The sequence below is a fragment of the Ranitomeya imitator genome, chromosome 5, assembly GCF_032444005.1.
Source record: "Ranitomeya imitator isolate aRanImi1 chromosome 5, aRanImi1.pri, whole genome shotgun sequence".
Lineage (NCBI taxonomy): Eukaryota > Metazoa > Chordata > Amphibia > Anura > Dendrobatidae > Ranitomeya > Ranitomeya imitator.
Genome location: NC_091286.1, coordinates 419,139,465 through 419,157,569, shown reverse-complemented (window position 1 = coordinate 419,157,569; position 18,105 = coordinate 419,139,465). Strand labels below are relative to the sequence as shown.

General features: G+C 43.4%; 1 protein-coding gene across 6 annotated transcripts in view; it reads left to right on the top strand.

Annotated features, from left to right (window-relative positions):
• TNK2 (tyrosine kinase non receptor 2) overlaps positions 1-18,105 on the top strand; it is a 348,026-nt gene that overhangs the window by 312,378 nt on the left and 17,543 nt on the right. For all 6 annotated transcript variants that reach the window (XM_069727059.1, XM_069727063.1, XM_069727062.1 and 3 more), the window contains 2 exons: positions 3,545-4,980; positions 12,900-12,995. In XM_069727059.1, the coding sequence (XP_069583160.1) occupies positions 3,545-4,980; positions 12,900-12,995 (1,532 nt within the window). The remainder of the gene's footprint in view (positions 1-3,544; positions 4,981-12,899; positions 12,996-18,105) is intronic.

Genomic DNA, 18,105 nt, shown 5'->3' with positions numbered 1-18,105 from the left:
ACTTGTACTGATGAAAACGCATGAAAAACTCCAGAGGTACTACTAATAATAATTATCTTTATATAGCGCCAACATATTCCGCAGCGCTTTACAGTTTAACAGTTTCAAACACAAACAGTAACAACGTTAACAATACAATAATTAAAGCAAAATAAGACGAACCTGCTTGTGAGATCTTACAATCTACAATGAGGTGGGGGAGATACAAAGTACAGGTGTGTATTTACAATGATGTATTTACATTGATTGTCCAGCCATCTTCAGGGGGTGGTGGATAGATGGAGATAGTGAATGGGCTACACACACACACACACACACACACACACACACATAAAATGACTGATTAGGGAACGTGATAGACCGCTCTGAACAAATGTGTCTTAAGGGAGTGCCCAAAACTATGCAAATTGTGGATGGTCCTAATATCTTGGGGTAGAGCATTCCAGAGGATTGGTGCAGCGCGGGAGAAGTCTTGGAGTAAGGAGTGGGAGGTACGGATTGGTGCAGAGGTTAGTCGAAAGTCATTTGCAGAGTGCAGCGGTCGGCTAGGCCGATAGACCGAAATGAGGGAGGAGATGTACTACATGTACTGTGGTACTAAAACACATTGGGCATTGAGTGTACTAGGACTGGAGGTTAATTTACTGGTCCTACTTCAGAGTATGGCAATAAATGATATGTTGCACTTCACACATAAATTCTAAGAAGGCACATGTTTACCTGTTCTCTCTTAGACAAGCAAATGCTGCAAGCAGGAGTAGCTTTGCGCCGTAATTTACACCAGTTTCTAGTGCCCTTTTGAAGGTAATAAGCGAAGCACAAAGCAGAAAATGCCCTTCCAGTTGTCAATAATGGCTTACACAAAATGGACCGATGATAAATGTTAGGTCGGTAGGGCACTGCTGTGCTGCACTTGGCTGGCTGTGTCCCTTTCGAAGACTGAATGAAGCAGGGTACACATGCCCAACTAACGGTCAATTCAGACCGGCCATTGCACTTGTTGAATGGATGAGAAAACAGATCCTCAGTTTTATTGATTTATAGAATGGACAGAAGATGCATATTTTTATATTGAATAGCAGTTTCCACTTGAATGAAAATGAAATAGCATAAAATATACAAAATATGCTGGATCAATATGCCTTATTATGTGGCGTAGAGGATCACGCTCTTAGGTAGGTATTAGGTAGTGTTCACCCTGTCACTGGATTCTGGTTTCAAAGCAATGTGATGTTTACTTTCCACAGATTGCACAATACCAAACAAAAACCATAAACATAAATTCCTAGTCTTGTCCAAGTGGTAAGTTTTCTCCTTGTGGAGAGTGACATGGCAGGTCTGACACGCCAATATATGGAGACTTAAATGCCTTGCATGCCCCTTTGGGAAATTTAAATATGCAAATTGTCTCTTCAGAGAGGAATAGTACTTGAACTCTAGTGCCACCTATTGGATGTAGCAATCCTACAGTCAATATCAACCCTTTAATGAGCCTTGCAATATGACTTAGGATAAAAGCACAATCAGAATCTCAATTGACTTGTAGGACTGCTACTTCCAATAGGTGGGACTAGAGTTCAAGACTTCTTCTTCTCTGAAGAGACAATTTGCATAGTCTTGTCCAGGTGATAGCAAAACGAAACAGACCCTGGTTAGGGTACCGTCACACTATACGATTTACCTACGATCACGACCAGCGATATGACCTGGCCGTGATCGTAGGTAAATCGTAGTGTGGTCGCTGGGGAGCTGTCACACAGACAGCTCTCCAGCGACCAACGATGCCGAGGTCCCTGGGTAACCAGGGTAAACATCGGGTAACTAAGCGCAGGACCGCGCTTAGTTACCCGATGTTTACCCTGGTTACAAGCGTTAAACTAAAAAAAAACAAACAGCACATACTTACATTCTGGTGTCCGTCAGGTCCCTTGCAGTCTGCTTCCCGCACTCAGTGCCTGCCGGCCGTAAAGTGAAAGTCAAAGCACAGCCGCTGTGCTCTGCTTTCACTTTACGGCCGGCAGTCACAGTGCGGGAAGCAGACGGCAAGGGACCTGACGGACACCAGAATGTAAGTATGTGCTGTTTGTTTTTTTTTCAGTTTAACGCTTGTAACCAGGGTAAACATCGGGTAACTAAGCGCGGTCCTGCGCTTAGTTACCCGATGTTTACCCTGGTTACAAGCGAACGCATCGCTGGATCGCATCGCTAGATCGGTGTCACACACACCGATCTAGCGATGACAGCGGGAGATCCAGCGATGAAAGAAAGTTCTAAACGATCTGCTACGACGTACGATTCTCAGCAGGATCCCTGATCGCTGCTGCGTGTCAGACACAGCGATATCGTAACGATATCGCTGGAACGTCACGAATCGTACCGTCGTAGCGATCGAAATGTTATAGTGTGACGGTACCCTAACTCACACACTGCTGAGCTAGTCCCAGCAATTGTCCATATTAACCACTGATACTTGAAGTTTGATCCACACCGCCTGTGCAGACTCTTCTCCTAAAGATTCTGGCTTTTCTCTTCTATTCCACTCTGGTCAGCTTCCTCCAGCTGACTAGTGTGACTACAGAGCATGGTTACATGCAGAGGCAGCCAGGTGAAAGTCCGAGCCTCTAGAGCAGTGTTTCCCACAGTCATCACGGCCCCCAACAGGTATTGTCTTCAGGATTCCCATAGTGTTGCACAAGTGAGAGAATTCCTGATGCCTTGATGATACTTCCATACCCTGTGCAATGCTCACGAAATCCCGAAAACATGACAAGTTGGGGGCCATCAGGACTGGAGTTTGGGAAGCACTGCTGTAGAGCCTACCTGTGGACTATAGAAATTACTTTGCCGTTAGACACACCCAAGGTTTAGATAGCAGAAAATTGGGGGGGATGCATTTAATATAGATAAACTTTTCTATTGGTGTTCAGAAGTAGATGGGTCAATATTACAAATTTTAATGCACTTGTGTAGAATTGGTAGATAAAAGATCTATTATTGGCGTTTATCTGCAAGTCGTGTATTATACACATATACAGCGCAAACATTATGTACTTTTTATGCAGCGCACACCCATACACATCACTGCTGCATGCACACTCAGCTCTGCTGTGCATATACACACACAGCTCTGCTACATCAACACAAACACAGCTCTGAAGTTCTTCCAGACTTAAGACGTGACTAATCACTTGATGAAAAAGTCATTGAGCTGGCTAGAACTTGCAGCATCCATGGTAGCTTTCTCTTTTTGCTTGCACTGATCAGATAGTTCAGCGTTGGGCAGGCGGAAAGAAATACCACTGCATAGTTCTCTCATTGTTCAGGAAGGACACTCTGTCAGCAACCTCCTCAATGATATCAAGCTTTCTCTAAACTGTAATATACACACACAAGATTTTTTTCTTGCTAAAATGTGCGTCTACAATATACAGTCGCTTGTGTGATGTGTTATCTGCGTTAATTAAGTAAATCTTTATGTATTTATGAATAATATTTACTAGAGCTTCTCCATGAAATAAACTTCTACCTATGCTTACCATTTTAGAACCAACTTATCATCCTATCAACGGTGAGGACGACTCACTGTCAGCTGGAATCAAGAAGCTTTCCCTCAAGAAGACCACAACCAAAGGACTTAAATTGGTTAAACCTTCTGCAAGGGTAGCGGGTACCAAAGTGACTGACCGGCACCTTCTTGGAATTAAAAGTTGCAGCTTTTCTTCAGGAGATGTGGCTTTGATAGACTTTGGAGAAGATATTAGTCCATTAAGCCCAGGGTTTATTTCTCCTATATCTGAAAAGACTGCTCCTTCTTTAGCTAAATTGGCTATGGATGCCTTCTCATTACTTGATAAAACCCCTCCCCAAAGTCCCTCGCGCTCACTTCCTCGTCCTCTTCATCCAACGCCTGTGGTTGACTGGGATACAAAACCGCTTCCAGCTCCTCCAGCTTATGATGAGGTGGCACAAGATGATGATGATTTAGAAGTATACGCTATAAATAGTCCTGAAGTTTTGGAAAACAGAGATAAAGTATCGATAAACCTACTTCAGAAGGCCAGAGACAAAGGAGAAACCAACTATGGTTATGTACAAGAAAATGAGAGAGGCCAAGTTAGGATTAGAATAGAGGACAATCTGTTCCTGCCTACAAAGGATATGAAACAGTCCACCTTTTCTCAAACTTCTGAACTATTTGAGGAGCTGCAGCAAGAATGCATGAAGAAGCTCAATGTTCCTCTCTCCTCCTCTCTTGCATCAACTCCTAGCCCAAGCTCATCTGTTGCGAATATGAATGTAACACTTTCGGAAGACAAACCACAAATACCACCACGCATTCCCATCCCCCCCAGACCAGTCAGACGCAATGAGCATGAACGTTTGTCTGGAGAGCTGTCTCCTGCTTTTGGGGCTGAAGATGTTGGGCGAGCACCCTTACTACCACCACGGGACCCATTGTCCCAGCCATCATCTAGGACTCCTAGCCCTATGGCTTTCCATGTAGGTTCTCCACAGCAGAGATCAAACCTCTGTTCTCCCATGTGCGTTGGACTTTCTACTTCTCCAGGAAAACCTATGCCCACCACCCAAAGCTTTGCTTCAGACCCTAAATATGCCACCCCAAAAGTTATATTAGCACAGGGTAAGGACATTCCCAAGGGCCCTTGCATCTTGCCTATTGTAAAAGATGGTAAGAAGGTTAGCAATACTCATTACTACCTTTTGCCTGAGAGACCATCGTACTTGGACAGATTTAATAAATTTTTAAAAGAGGCTGGAAGTCCAGAGGAGACAACGGTGAGCAAAAGCATCACTACAGCCACTGTAAGGCCAATGATGCAGCAGACGGATGGTAAAGCAAACTTTTCATCTAACAACAGCAACTGTTCATCCAAGAGTTATGTGAAGACATCTTGCAGCTTGCAAAAAATTGTTTATGACGGCCCAGATAACTTCAGGCACTCAGATCTAATCCGACAGGTGAGTTTCCTCTCATTACCTAACAATATGCTGTTGTGAAAATGCAAAACTTGTATCTGGAAATATTAAGTTTATTTATATAGCGCAGCACTTTACAATTGAGTGGGAAAGGTAAATGCACGTTATTGTATGTCAAGATTAAAGTAGTACAGTACCAAGATATATATCTTTCCTGTAAGATTAAAATATACTTCCGATGATTAAAAAAAATGTTGTTTCTAAATAAATTAGCAGTTTTTGCTTCTAAATAGCATCATGAAACATCTGCTGTCCATGCTGCAAAGCTGATCATTACTGTGCCCTAGGAGACACATATCCTGCTCTGTCTTATCGGGTTCCCAACTTCCCATCCAGTTCTAGAGCCAATTCTGTGTAAAGTAATGTGGTTCTACAGGTACGGAGCATGTAAAACAGCAGGCCACCACTGCTGAGTGCACGGCTCATTGTGGTCATATTGACAGATATTCCAATTTCTGCTTAGGAACTCTTGAGATTTTTCAAGGTCACCATTAGTATCTGTGCTGCCTCTCTGATTAACCCCCTTCACAGTCAGAGGTATTTCCGTTTTTACATTTTTGTTTTTTGCTCCCCTTCTTCCCAGAGCCATAACTTTTTAATTTTTTAATCAATATAGCAACGCGAGGGCTTGTTTTTTGCAGGGCAAATTGTACTTTTGAAAGACATCATTGGTTTTAGCATATCGTGTACTGGAAAACGGAAAAAAATTCCAAGTGCGGTGAAATTGCAAAAAAAAAGTGCAATTGCACAGTTGTTTTTTTTTTTTTCTAAGCCATGAACAATAAACGCTAAAACTGACCTGCCATAATGATTCTCCAGGCCATTGAGTTCATAGACACCAAACATATCTAAGTTGGTTTTATTTAAGTGGTGAGAAAAAAATCCAAAGTTTGGTTAAAAAAAACAAAATGGCTCCATTTTCCCGAGACCTGTAGCGTCTCCATTTTTTTGTGATCTGGGCTGGGTGAGGGCTTATTTTTTGCACGCCGAGCTGATGTTTTTATTGATGCCATTTTCGTGTAGATGCGATCTTTTGATCACCCGTTATTGCATTTTATTGCAATGTAGCAGCGACCAAAAAAAGGTTTTGAATTTTTTTTTTCGTTAAGTCATTTAGCGATCAGATTAATTATTTTTTTTATACTGCTAGATCGGGCGATTCTGAACCAAATATATGTATGTTTTATTTTTTTTTATTTTATTTTGAATGAGGTGGAAGGGGGGGTGATTTGAACTTTTAAGTATTTTTTTATTTTTAAAATCTTATTTTTACTTTTTGCATGCTTCAATAGTCTCCATGCGAGACTAGAAGCTGCACTTCTTCAATTGTCTGTGTATAGCAGAAATGCTCACTTACTTTAAGCGCCGACCACTGGGCGGCGTGCATAGCAATCTGGCCATGACAGCCATAGCGGTTTGCTTCAGACCTCTGGGTGTAATGCTGACCCATTGGTGACCCGCAGTCATGTGACGAGGTTACCGATGGGTGGGATTAACGACACGCTTCTGGTAAGCGCAAGTTAAATGCCGCTGTCAGAAATTGACAGCTTCATTTAACTAGTTAACAGCCGCGGGTGGATCGCGATTCCGCCCACGGCTGTTGCGGACACATGCCAGCTGTATACATCAGCTGACGTGCCCGGAAAGGTGTGGGCTCAGCGCCGGGCCCGCACCAAACGGGGGAGTCTGACATCGGCGCACTATTTTGCCCGATGTTGGAAAGGGGTTAATGTCCTTGCCTGGACTAATAGTTTTGGTTGGTGGCCCTCTCATGGCAGGTTTCTTGTGGTACCGTGTTCTTTCCATTTGATGATAATGGATTTGATTTTTGGTCTTCATGCCTCTATCTTAATGGTGTTGCAGCCTCTGTGGCCTTTCAGAAAGGTGTGTATATACTGAAAGACAATGTGACACTTAGATTGCACACAGGTGGACTTCCTTTCACTAAGCATGTGACTTATGAAGGTAATTGCCTGTACTAGAAATTTTTAGGGGCTTCAAAGCAAAAGGGATGAATGCACATGCACATGCAAATTTTTAGTTATTTTGTTCCCATAAACTTAATTTATGCCTATATTTTTCTCACTTCATTTCACCAACTAAGACTTTATTGCCGATGGATGCATCACATACAAATCGGATTACAAAAATATTTAAACAAAGGTTGTAATGTAGCAAAATAAGTAAAAAGCCAAGGGGGGGATGATGTAAATGGCCTCTTCAGAAGGAAGAGGACTTGATCTCTGGTGCCACCTATTGGATGTAGCAATCCTAATAGTCAATATTGTCCTTTTATGGAGCCCTGCCAAATGACTTGGGATAAGAAGCCAAACCAGAAATGCAAAACATTTGCAGACACAGGTTTCAAGTCCTCTTCTTTCTGAAGGGTCTGTTTGCATATTTAAATTCCCAGATGAGCATTGCATGGCCTATAAGTCTCCTTACGCTTGTTTGGCACTCTCCACAAGGAGAATCGTTCCCATTTAGATCATAATACAGATGAAGTGTACCCAGTAGCTACTGATACAAAATAAGATTAATTGATGTGATTAGTAGATATGATGGTAAGGACCGTTTCAGCATACGAAACTGTACGGTATCTGGAAATGAGGACCCCTGATCCTCGGACGTGTGAGACCATTCACTGCTGTCAGTTCCTCATGCGGGAAGTCTGTATTTACAATGTTTAATACCTGAGAAGAGCTTGTTTGCTATACACATAAATATGGCAATGGGACGTTGACATGTGATCTGTGTGTTAATAATTTACTCAAGTACGAGATACCAAGATTTATAGGCGTAGTAGCCCGCACATATTAAATCATTGGCAAGATCGTTATGGCGACCTTTAAAGGCTCCATGCACATTGCTATTGCTCCAATTTATCTAAAATAACATTAAGCAACTTTGCTAATGGTCTTGATTCCAAATATCCCACCATTTTTTTACAGCTTGTCTCCATGTTTACAGACTACTAAAATCCCAGGAGTCATCTCAGCTTGCAGTCGTGTATTACTATCTATTTTAGAGGACGCAGATAAAAATATTTCTAAAATTATTTTTTCCTAATGTCACATTACTTTAGGGGATTTAAAGTTGGAGAAAATGGTTGAAATCAAGTTAATGCAGTAGGTTTTGAAAAGTGATTGGGCTGGAACTGGACATGTGGTTTCAGCATGGCCATGCGTTGAAATGAGCTAAATGCTGCTGTACTTGCTGTGTGTTATACATCTGTGGTCAGAATTATTGGCACTCTTAATAGTTTCTTATAATAAAAAAAATAAAACCGTACCTTAAGAAATAAGTGGATCTTCTATGCCTGAGTATTAACATCTATATTATTCCTCTGACACAGATAACTACTGGGAGACAAAGGAATAATCAGGGAACAGCTCACTGAAGAGCTGGTGTCCGGGGAAAGCCCTGAAAGTGAGGAGTACTTCAAGGGGCAGGAGCATGTGTGTATGGAGGGAACGATGCAGCAATTTGATGTCAGGCAGTGAGGCAGATCAAGCAGGGGATATTGTTAGGCTACTTTCCCACTAGCGTCGGAATCTCCCCGTCGCAATGCGTCAGGCAGAGATTCCGACGCTAGCGTTTAACGCACTGCACAACGGAGGCAGCGGATGCATTTCTCCGGCGCATCTGCTGCCCCATTGTGAGGTGCGGGGAGGTGGGGGCGGAGTTCCGGCCGCGCATGCGTGGCCGGAAAAGGCGGTCCGTCAGGAGCAAAAAACGTTACATGTAGCGTTTTTTGCTCCCGACGGTCCGCCAAAGCACGACGCATCTGTCGCACGACGGATGCGACGTGTGGCAATCCGTCGCAATGCGTCGTCAACACAAGTCTATGGGGAAAAAACGCATCCTGCAAGCACTTTTGCAGGATGCGTTTTTTCTGCAAAACGACGCATTGTGAGGGATTGCAGTTAACGCTAGTGTGAAAGTAGCCTTACTGGGGGCAGTTTCATCATGAAAAACAGAGGTGGTATTTAAAAAGGAGCCAAAACTTGCACATCTATACTGCTTTTAGTGTCAAGAACGTGAGCGGGATGGGCAAATGTTAGCTGTACACAGCACAGAAGTGTGAAGGGGAGAGCCAGGAAGATAGGCTATGTAGAATGGGAAATGTAGATTCCTAGGCTAAAACTGTGGTCATAACTGATGCTGTACCACCCATTTTACTGAATGAAAAGATGCAGCACAGTGAGGGATGAAAAGTGGCATGCAATGTATAGAGCTAACCCAGGTTTTGCACAGTACACTGTATATCTAAAAAGTTATGCTAGCACAAAGGTTTATAAAAAAAAAAAAGTTTCTTTATGGGAAATCCCTTTAAAGAGGACCTTTCATCAGTTTCAACTTGATAACTGACCAAATAATGGAATATTGGCCGCCCAACTGAGTAAAATGTGTTTTTTATTTTTTAATTTCTCCTCTCTGTTGTGAAGATATTAGCATGTAAAGTTTAGGTTAGAATTTGTTCTAGTTCAACTGAGTGTTACCACAGATTTCTCTCCGGGCATGCTTTTCTCCCACTGCATGAGGTTGACCAAACCATAAACAGGCAGCAACACACAGGAGAAAAAAATGGCACACCGTCATCTCCTCAGTTGTCTCTGCATCTACTGCACATAAATACATCAGAGCTGAGTAATGTATAATTGCAAACCGTTCCAGATCTCAATTTATGGCAGACAGCGTTGGGGAAGTTAACAGTTGACAACACTGAGATCTGGAAATGTTTGAAATGATACATAACTCCGCTTTGCTTCATCTTTACAGAGTAGCTGCATTCTAGAGTTATTTATCATTACATACCCTTCCAGATCATGGCAGCCAGTGTGGGGAAGGGTGAGAGATGACAGCCGTGTGAAATGAGATCTGAAACTCTAATCCATAACTCATCTCTGCTGTATCTCTATACTGTAGTTGCAGAGATCAATGAGGAGAGGAATGTTTGTTTTTTCTTCTGTGTGATGCTGCCTGCTTATGATTGGTCAGCCTCATGTAGGGAAAGAAGTACACGCCCCAGACAAATCTCATATAACGCCCAGTTGAACTAAAACCTAAACTTTACAAGCTATCTTTTTCTTACTGAGGACCAAATGAAAAAATAAAAACTACGTTTTAATCATCTCTGCATCTACTATTCCACGATGTAGCCAGTTTCACATGCTTAAACTGATGAAAGGTCTGTTTTGGCAGTCTTTTTAGTTATGTGGGTCTTCTTTTCAAATACAATTGTACGGCAAAGTTTCCTACTTTATATTTAAATTGTCGTTTTATTTAGTATTTTTTTTCTCTAAATCAATAGTACATGTGAAAATAAGAAACTTTGCACTATACCTTTCTAATCGGCTTCCTTCTCCATCTGAATTGATCTTTCAAAATAAAAAAAATAGATAGATTTTCCCATTATTGAGATTGGAGATGATAGTTGGCGAATTTGCAGCACATCTCTGTCTGCCTCTTGCTCTTCCACCTTCCTTCTCCATAGAATTTTAAAAGCCACACCTGTCACCTTTTCAGTAATGTGAAAATCTGTCTTCCCTGAATACATATTCTACCATTGAGAATGTAAGATCAGTCCAGGAGGAGAAGGAAGCAAATTTCTCTGATAATTTTAAAATTAAATCGGGGATTACTCTTCAAGGATTTTTTCCACTTCAACCACAGTAGTATAGGAAAATAATGTACTTGCATGGGGGGTTTGGCAGTACAAAAAAACAGGATTTTTGGTTGCTTACCGTAAAATCTGTTTCTTGAAGCCTCCATTGGGGGACACAGGAACCATGGTGTATGCTGCTGCCACTAGGAGGCTGACACTATGCAAATAAAAAAGTTAGCTCCTCCTCTGCAGTGTACACCCCACCGACTGGCATTATACTCTTCAGTTAGTGAGAAAGCAGTAGGAGATAATGAAACAAGGTTGAAAAACCATAACCACAACTTGAGAACTGTAACGTGAGAACAGTCATAGAACAGATAACAACAGAAAACATTGGGAGGGAGCTGTGTCCCCCAATGGAGGCTTCAAGAAACAGATTTTACGGTAAGCAACCAAAAATCCTGTTTTCTTTATCGCCTCTCATTGGGGGACACAGGAACCATGGGACGTCCCAAAGCAGTCCCAAGGGCGGGAAAACAGACTTCCATCAGGTCAGAGGACTCACCACTGCCGCCTGCAGGATCCTTCTGCCTAGGCTGGCGTCCGCCGATGCGTAGGTATGGACCTTGTAAAATTTGGCGAACGTGTGGATGGAAGACCAAGTTGCCGCTTTGCAAAGCTGTAGGGCGGAAGCCCTGTGGTGCACCGCCCAGGAGGCGCCGACTGCCCGGGTAGAGTGAGCCTTAATCCCAGGAGGGGGCACTCTGTTCTTGACCCGGTAAGCCTCCAAAATTGCCGTTCTGATCCAGCGAGCAATAGTCGCTTTAGAAGCCGGCTGGCCTCTGCGCGTGCCATCAGGAATGACGAAAAATGAATCCGTCTTCCGGAAAGAGGATGTTCTATCCAGATAAATCCTCACTGCCCTGACTAGGTCCAGCTTGTTCAACGATCGCTCCAGAGGATGAGTCGGAGCTGGACAAAAGGAAGGTAGAACGATGTCCTCGTTGAGGTGGAAGGTGGAAACCACCTTAGGAAGAAAAGAAGGTGGAGGTCGGAAGACCACCTTGTCCTGGTGAATGACCAAAAACGGAGGGCGGCAAGACAGTGCCGCCAGCTCGGAAACGCGGCGAATGGACGTGATGGCCACAAGAAAGGCCACCTTCCAAGATAAAACTGATAGAGGAATCTCCCTAAGAGGTTCAAAGGGAGAAACCTTCAAAACGTCCAGTACCAGGTTTAGGTCCCATGCCTCCACAGGGGCCCTGTACGGCGGGACGGCGTGGGCTACCCCCTGAAAGAAGGTCTTAATCTGTGGCCGAGAGGCCAAGGTCTTCTGAAAGAGGATGGAAAGCGCAGAGACCTGACCCTTCAGGGAACTAAGAGCCAGGCCCGAATCCAGTCCTGCCTGAAGGAAGGCCAAAAGAGAAGGCAGGGAAAAAACCATAGGATCTGGGATGGGATAGGGGAAATACTCACCTAAAAAACATCCCACGCCGTACTAACCTTAAAAGAGGGTGAGACATCCAGGGCTGATGGACGTCCTCGTCTCCTCCAACCGACAGGCTCTGGTGGGCGAGTGGGTGGGGGACGGAGCCAGGACCGGACTTCTGAGCACGCTGGTGTGCCAGGATCTTGGTCCTGGTGAGGGATCTGTGAGGATACGGGGTGGCAGTACACACCGTACTCATAGTCCGCTTGTGGGAATACAGGTGTGACTGTTCACCCTGTATCCCTCCGAGGAAAACTGAAAGAAAACGACGCACATTGAGGTAGATAAGGGTCTAATGAAAGACCCGTGTCCACCTCCTACTGACACTAAGCTAAACTGAAGAGTATAATGCCAGTCGGTGGGGTGTACACTGCAGAGGAGGAGCTAACTTTTTTATTTGCATAGTGTCAGCCTCCTAGTGGCAGCAGCATACACCATGGTTCCTGTCTCCCCCAATGAGAGGCGATAAAGAAAAGTAAATAAATCAATTGCACAAAAAATATTAGAAATTATTGCCTTAGTTTTCTTCATTAGTTCTGCTTTTATGATATGCGCCTTGGGTTTTTTAGGGTAGAGGGTGATGGTTTAGAAGTCTGATGTTAATTGTCAATCTGTTTAGGTCGAACAATAACAAATCACAGTTCTGAACCAAGCGTTACTTAGATTATTCACAAAGCTTAAAGACATTCTGAACCTCTTAATAAGTGCTAGAAGATAAACCAATGTATTTATCATCAGTTATTTATTTTGAAGGTGATTAAATCTATTTGTGATGTTACTTCACGGACCTTTTCCCTTTTTTAGGTTCAGGACACGGTCCATGGTGTGACAACAGAAGAATGCCAGAGAGCTCTGCAGAACCATGCCTGGAATGTCCAGAAAGCTATCCAATACCTAAAGGTATTACCTGAAGTCTGTACGATAAAATATATTGGCAATATTAACAAATTATTTGGCACCTAATGAGTTAACACTCACTTGAACTTAGAAAAAAAAGTTATCAGACAGTTTTTCTGGGGATATGTACTTTCTTCTCCCTGTATAATGCTAATCATAAGCAAGCAACAACACTCGAAGGAAGGAACACCCACCCTAGCTTAGAGCAGGTTTCTCAGTGTGTGAGATGTGATGAAAGACAGCTCTGATCTCCTGGTCCATCCTCTTGTATGAGTCAATATGGGTTAATGAGAATGGGCAGTGCAGGTAAGTTTATTTAGTTGTGTCACTTTACAAAACCTATCATCTGCTCTGCACCATTATAGAATGCTGTATATAAGCCCTGAAAGGGGGTGGCCGTAACAAGTTGTATCTTTGAATGACACCATTTATTTTCTCATTTGATACTGGAAAGCGGGGGGAGGCAGGATTCAAGTTGGCCAAAAAAGCACAATTCCACAATATTGTTTTTGTACACAAACAGTAAAAATTACTTGGCAGAATGATTCTCCGGGTCAATACAATTACGAAGATACCAAACATGCATACAGTGGGTACGGAAATTATTCAGACCCCTTTTAAATTTTTCACTCTTTGTTTCATTGCAGCCATTTGGTAAATTCAAAAAAGTACCATATTTTCTGGTGTATAAGTATAAGACGACCCCCAACTTTTCCATATAAAATATGGAATTTGGGATATACCCGCCGTATAAGACGGGGGTCATCTTATACGCCCAGTCATCTTATACGGCAGGCATGTCAAACTCGGGGTACCCCAAGGGCCACATAAGTAACAAGAGGTTGTTGCGAGGGCCGCACACGTATTTTAACAGCAGTCAATGAAAACAAGATATGAATGTAACAGCAACATATATTTGCAGTGAACAACAGCAACTATTATATTCAACAAAAATACAGCAATTAAAAACGGATCCGCAGCAGTTTCCCATGAGTTTACAGTTCAATGTAAACCTATGGGAAACAAAAATCGCTGTACACATGCTGCAGAAAAACTGCACGGAAACGCAGCGGTTTACATTCTGCAGCATGTCACTTCTTTCTGCGGATTCCGCAGCGGTTTTACAACTGCTCCAATAGAAAATCGCAGTTGTAAAACCGCAGTGAAATGCGCAGAAAAACCGCGGTAAATCCGCCATAAATCCGCAGCGGTTTAGCGATCGGTGGGGTGTGGGCACATTAGTGTTTCCAGCCATGGCTGATGATATTGCAGCATCGGCCATGGCTGGATTGTAATATTTCACCAGTTTTAATAGGTGACATATTACAAATCGCTCTGATTGGCAGTTTCACTTTCAACAGCCAATCAGAGCGATCGTAGCCACGGGGGGTGGAAAAGCCCCCCCCCCCCCTGGGCTAAACTACCACTCCCCCTGTCCCTGTAGATCGGGTGAAATGGGAGTTAACCCTTTCACCCGATCTTCAGGGACGCGATCTTTCCATGACGCCACATAGGCATCATGGGTCAGATTGGCACCGACTTTCATGACGCCTACGTGGCGTCAAAGGTCGGGAAGGGGTTAACGGTTAAATAACACTAATATTACCGATAATAGAATAAATGTTAACCCTCTTATACAAGGAGAGGAGCTTACAGACACGCACACATGAGCTGGGAAAGCCTGTGTACAGGAGGGCCACTCACTTACTTGGACTTTTGTCCCTTCTTCCTCGGTCACAGTATCCGTCACTCTCAGCCTTCCTGACGGTGATCAGCAGCAACGTGAGCCACAGCAGTACAAAACGTGCGATCAGCACTTCCGGCTCTTCATTCATTGGCCCACATCCGTGCATATGAACTGCTTACGTGATCAGCAGCCGACCAAAGTACACACGTCATGGATTGACACGGAGCTAGTTGGTCGGCTGCTGATCACGTAAGCAGGTCATATGCAGGGATATCGGCCAATGAATGAAGAGCCGGAAGTGCTGATCGTGAAGTTTTGAGCATCTGTGGCCCGCACAAAAGTCTCAAACTTTGTGTTTACAGACAAAGTTTGAGACTTTTGTGCGGGCCGCAGATATGCCTGTAAAGGGCCGCATGCGGCCCGCAGGACGCGTGTTTGACATGCCTGTTATACGGCGTGTGCAGTGCGTATGGTTCCCAGGGTCTGGAGCAGAGGACTCTCCTTCAGGCCCTGGGATCCATATCAATGTAAAAAATAAAGAATAAAAATAAAAAATATGGATATACTCACCCCCTCCGACGGACCCTGGCTCTCAACTGTGCAAGCGTCTGCCTCCGTTCCTAAGAATGCATTGAGTGTAGGACCTGCGATGAAGTCTTCCTAGACCTGGCTGTCCACCCAAACTGAGCAATCATGGAAGAAGAGCCTTGGTGAGAGAGGTAAAGAAGAACCCCAAGATCACTGTGGCTGATCTCCAGAGCTGCAGTAGGGGGATGGGAGAAAGTTCCACAAAGTCAACTATCACTGCAGCCCTCCACCAGTCAGGCCTTTATGGCAGTGTGGCCCGACAGAATCCTCTCCTTAGTGCAAGACATATGAAAGCCCACATAGAGTTTGTTAAATAACACATGAAGGACTCCCAGACTATGAGAAATAAGATTCTCTGGTCTGATGAGACGAAGATAGACCTTTTTGGTGATAATTCTAAGCAGTATGTGTGGAGAAAGCCAGGCATTGCTCATCACCTGCCCAATACAATGCCAACAGTGAAACATGGTGGTGGCAGCATCATGCTATGGGGTGTTTTTCAGCTGCAGGGACAGGACGACTGGTTGTCTTTCAAGAAAATGTGGCCAAGTACAGAGATATCCTGAATGAAAACCCCTTCCAGAGTGCTCTGGACCTCAGACTTGGCCGAAGGTTCACCGTCCAACAAGATAATGGCCCTAAGCACACAGCTAAAAATAACAAAGGAGTGGCTTCAGAATAACTCTGTGACCATTCTTGATTGGCCCAGCCAGAGCCCTGACCTAATCCCAATTGAGCATCTCTGGAGAGACCTGAAAATGGATGTCCACCAACGCTCACCATCCAACCTGACGGAACTGGAGAGGATCTGCAAGGAAGAATGGCAAAAAATTCCCAAATTCAGGTGTGAAAAACTTGTTGCATCATTCCCATGAAGACTCATAGCTGTACTAGCTAAAAAGGTGCTTCTACTCAATACCGAGCAAAGGGTCTGAATACTTATGACCATGTGATATTTGTTTTTCTTTATTAATAAATTTGCAAAAATGTTTACATTTCTGTTGTTTTCAGTCAAGAAGGGGTGCAGAGTGTACATTAATGAGAAAAAATGATATTTTTTGAATTTACCAAATGGCTGCAATGAAGCAAAGAATGAAAAATGTAAAGGGCTCTGAATACTTTACGTACCCACTGAAGGTTATTTGTTTGGTAAATCATTTCGCTATTTTTTGAAACTTATAACTTTTCAATTTTTGGTCGATGCATCTGTTTGATGGCTTCTTTCTTGAACAGAAACCACTGTTTCTATTGATACCATTTTGGGGTAGATATGTTTTGGTCACCTCTTATTGCACTATTTTGTAGTGTTGCGGCAGTAATTCTGTTGTTTTTAGTTTTTTTTTTCTCATTATGCTACTTACAGATCAGATTAAGTAATTTTATATTTTGATAGATCAGACTTTTACCGATGTAACAATGCACGTGTATTTTTTAAAATTTATTTTTAATGGGGTAAAAGGGGAAGTGATTTTAACTTAAACTTTTTCATATTTTTAACCCCCTAGTGACCGAGGCAATTTTGACCTTAATCCCCAGAGTTTTTTTTGGTTTCGCGTTTTCATTTTTCATTCCCCTTCTTTCCACAGCCTTAACTTTTTATTTTTTCGTCAATATGGCCATGTGAGAGTTTGTTTTTTGCGGGACAAGTTGTACTTTTGAACGACACCATTGGTTTTACCATGTCGTGTACTGGAAAAAAATTCCAAGTGCAGTGAAATTGCAAAAAAGTGCAATTTGTTTGGCTTTTTTTACTAGGTTCACTAAATGCTAAAACTGACCTGCCATTATGATTCTCCAGATCATTACGAGTTCATAGACACTAAACATGTCTAGGTTCTTTTTTTTCCTAAGTGTTGAAAAAAAAATTCCAAACTTTGTTAAAAAATATATATATACCGTATATACTCTAGTATAAGCCGAGAATTTCAGCCCATTTTTTTAGGCTGAAATTTCCCCTCTCGCCTTACACTTGAGTCATTCCCAGGGGAGCGGCAGCTGTCTAATAATACTCACCTGCTCCTGGCGCGGTCCCTGCAGGTCCCTGGTTCTCCGGGCGCTGACAGCTTCTTCTGTATTGAGAGGTCACATGGTACCACTCATTAGAGTAATGAATATGGACACCACTCCCATAAAAGGGTGGAGCTGCATATTCATTACTGTAATAAGTGGTACCATGTGACCGCTCAATACAGGAAGAAGCTGCCGGCACCCGGAGAGCCAGGGACTTGCTTGACCGCGCCAGGAGCAGTTAAGTATAACGGGGGCATATTCACCTGTCCCACGTTCCACCGTTGGCGCCGCTCTGTCTTCCGCGTCCTCTGCAGTGACGCTCAGGTCAGAGGGCGCAATTAGTGTGCGCACCGCCGTCTGCCTGAACAGTCAATGCAGAGGACGTGGAAGACGGAGTGGCGCTGACGGTGGAACGGGAAAGGTGAGTATAGCAAGTGTCGGGGGCCTGAGCAACGAGAGGGGAGTATGTGATTTTTTTTTATCGCAGCAACAGCATGTGGGGTAAATATTTCTATGGAGCATCTTATGGGGCCATGTGCAGCATTATATGGGGCAAATATCTCTATGGAGCATCTTATGGGGCCATGTGCAGCATTATATGGGGCAAATATCTCTACGGAGCATCTTATGGGGCTATAATCAGCATTTGTGCAGCATTATATGGGGCAAATGTATCTATGGAGCATCTTATGGGGCCATAATCAGCGTTTGTGCAGCATTGTATGGGGCAAATGTCTGTATGGAGCATCTTATAGGGCCATAATCAGCATTTGTGCAGCATTGTATGGGGCATATTTAATATGGAGCATCTTATGGGGCCCATCATAA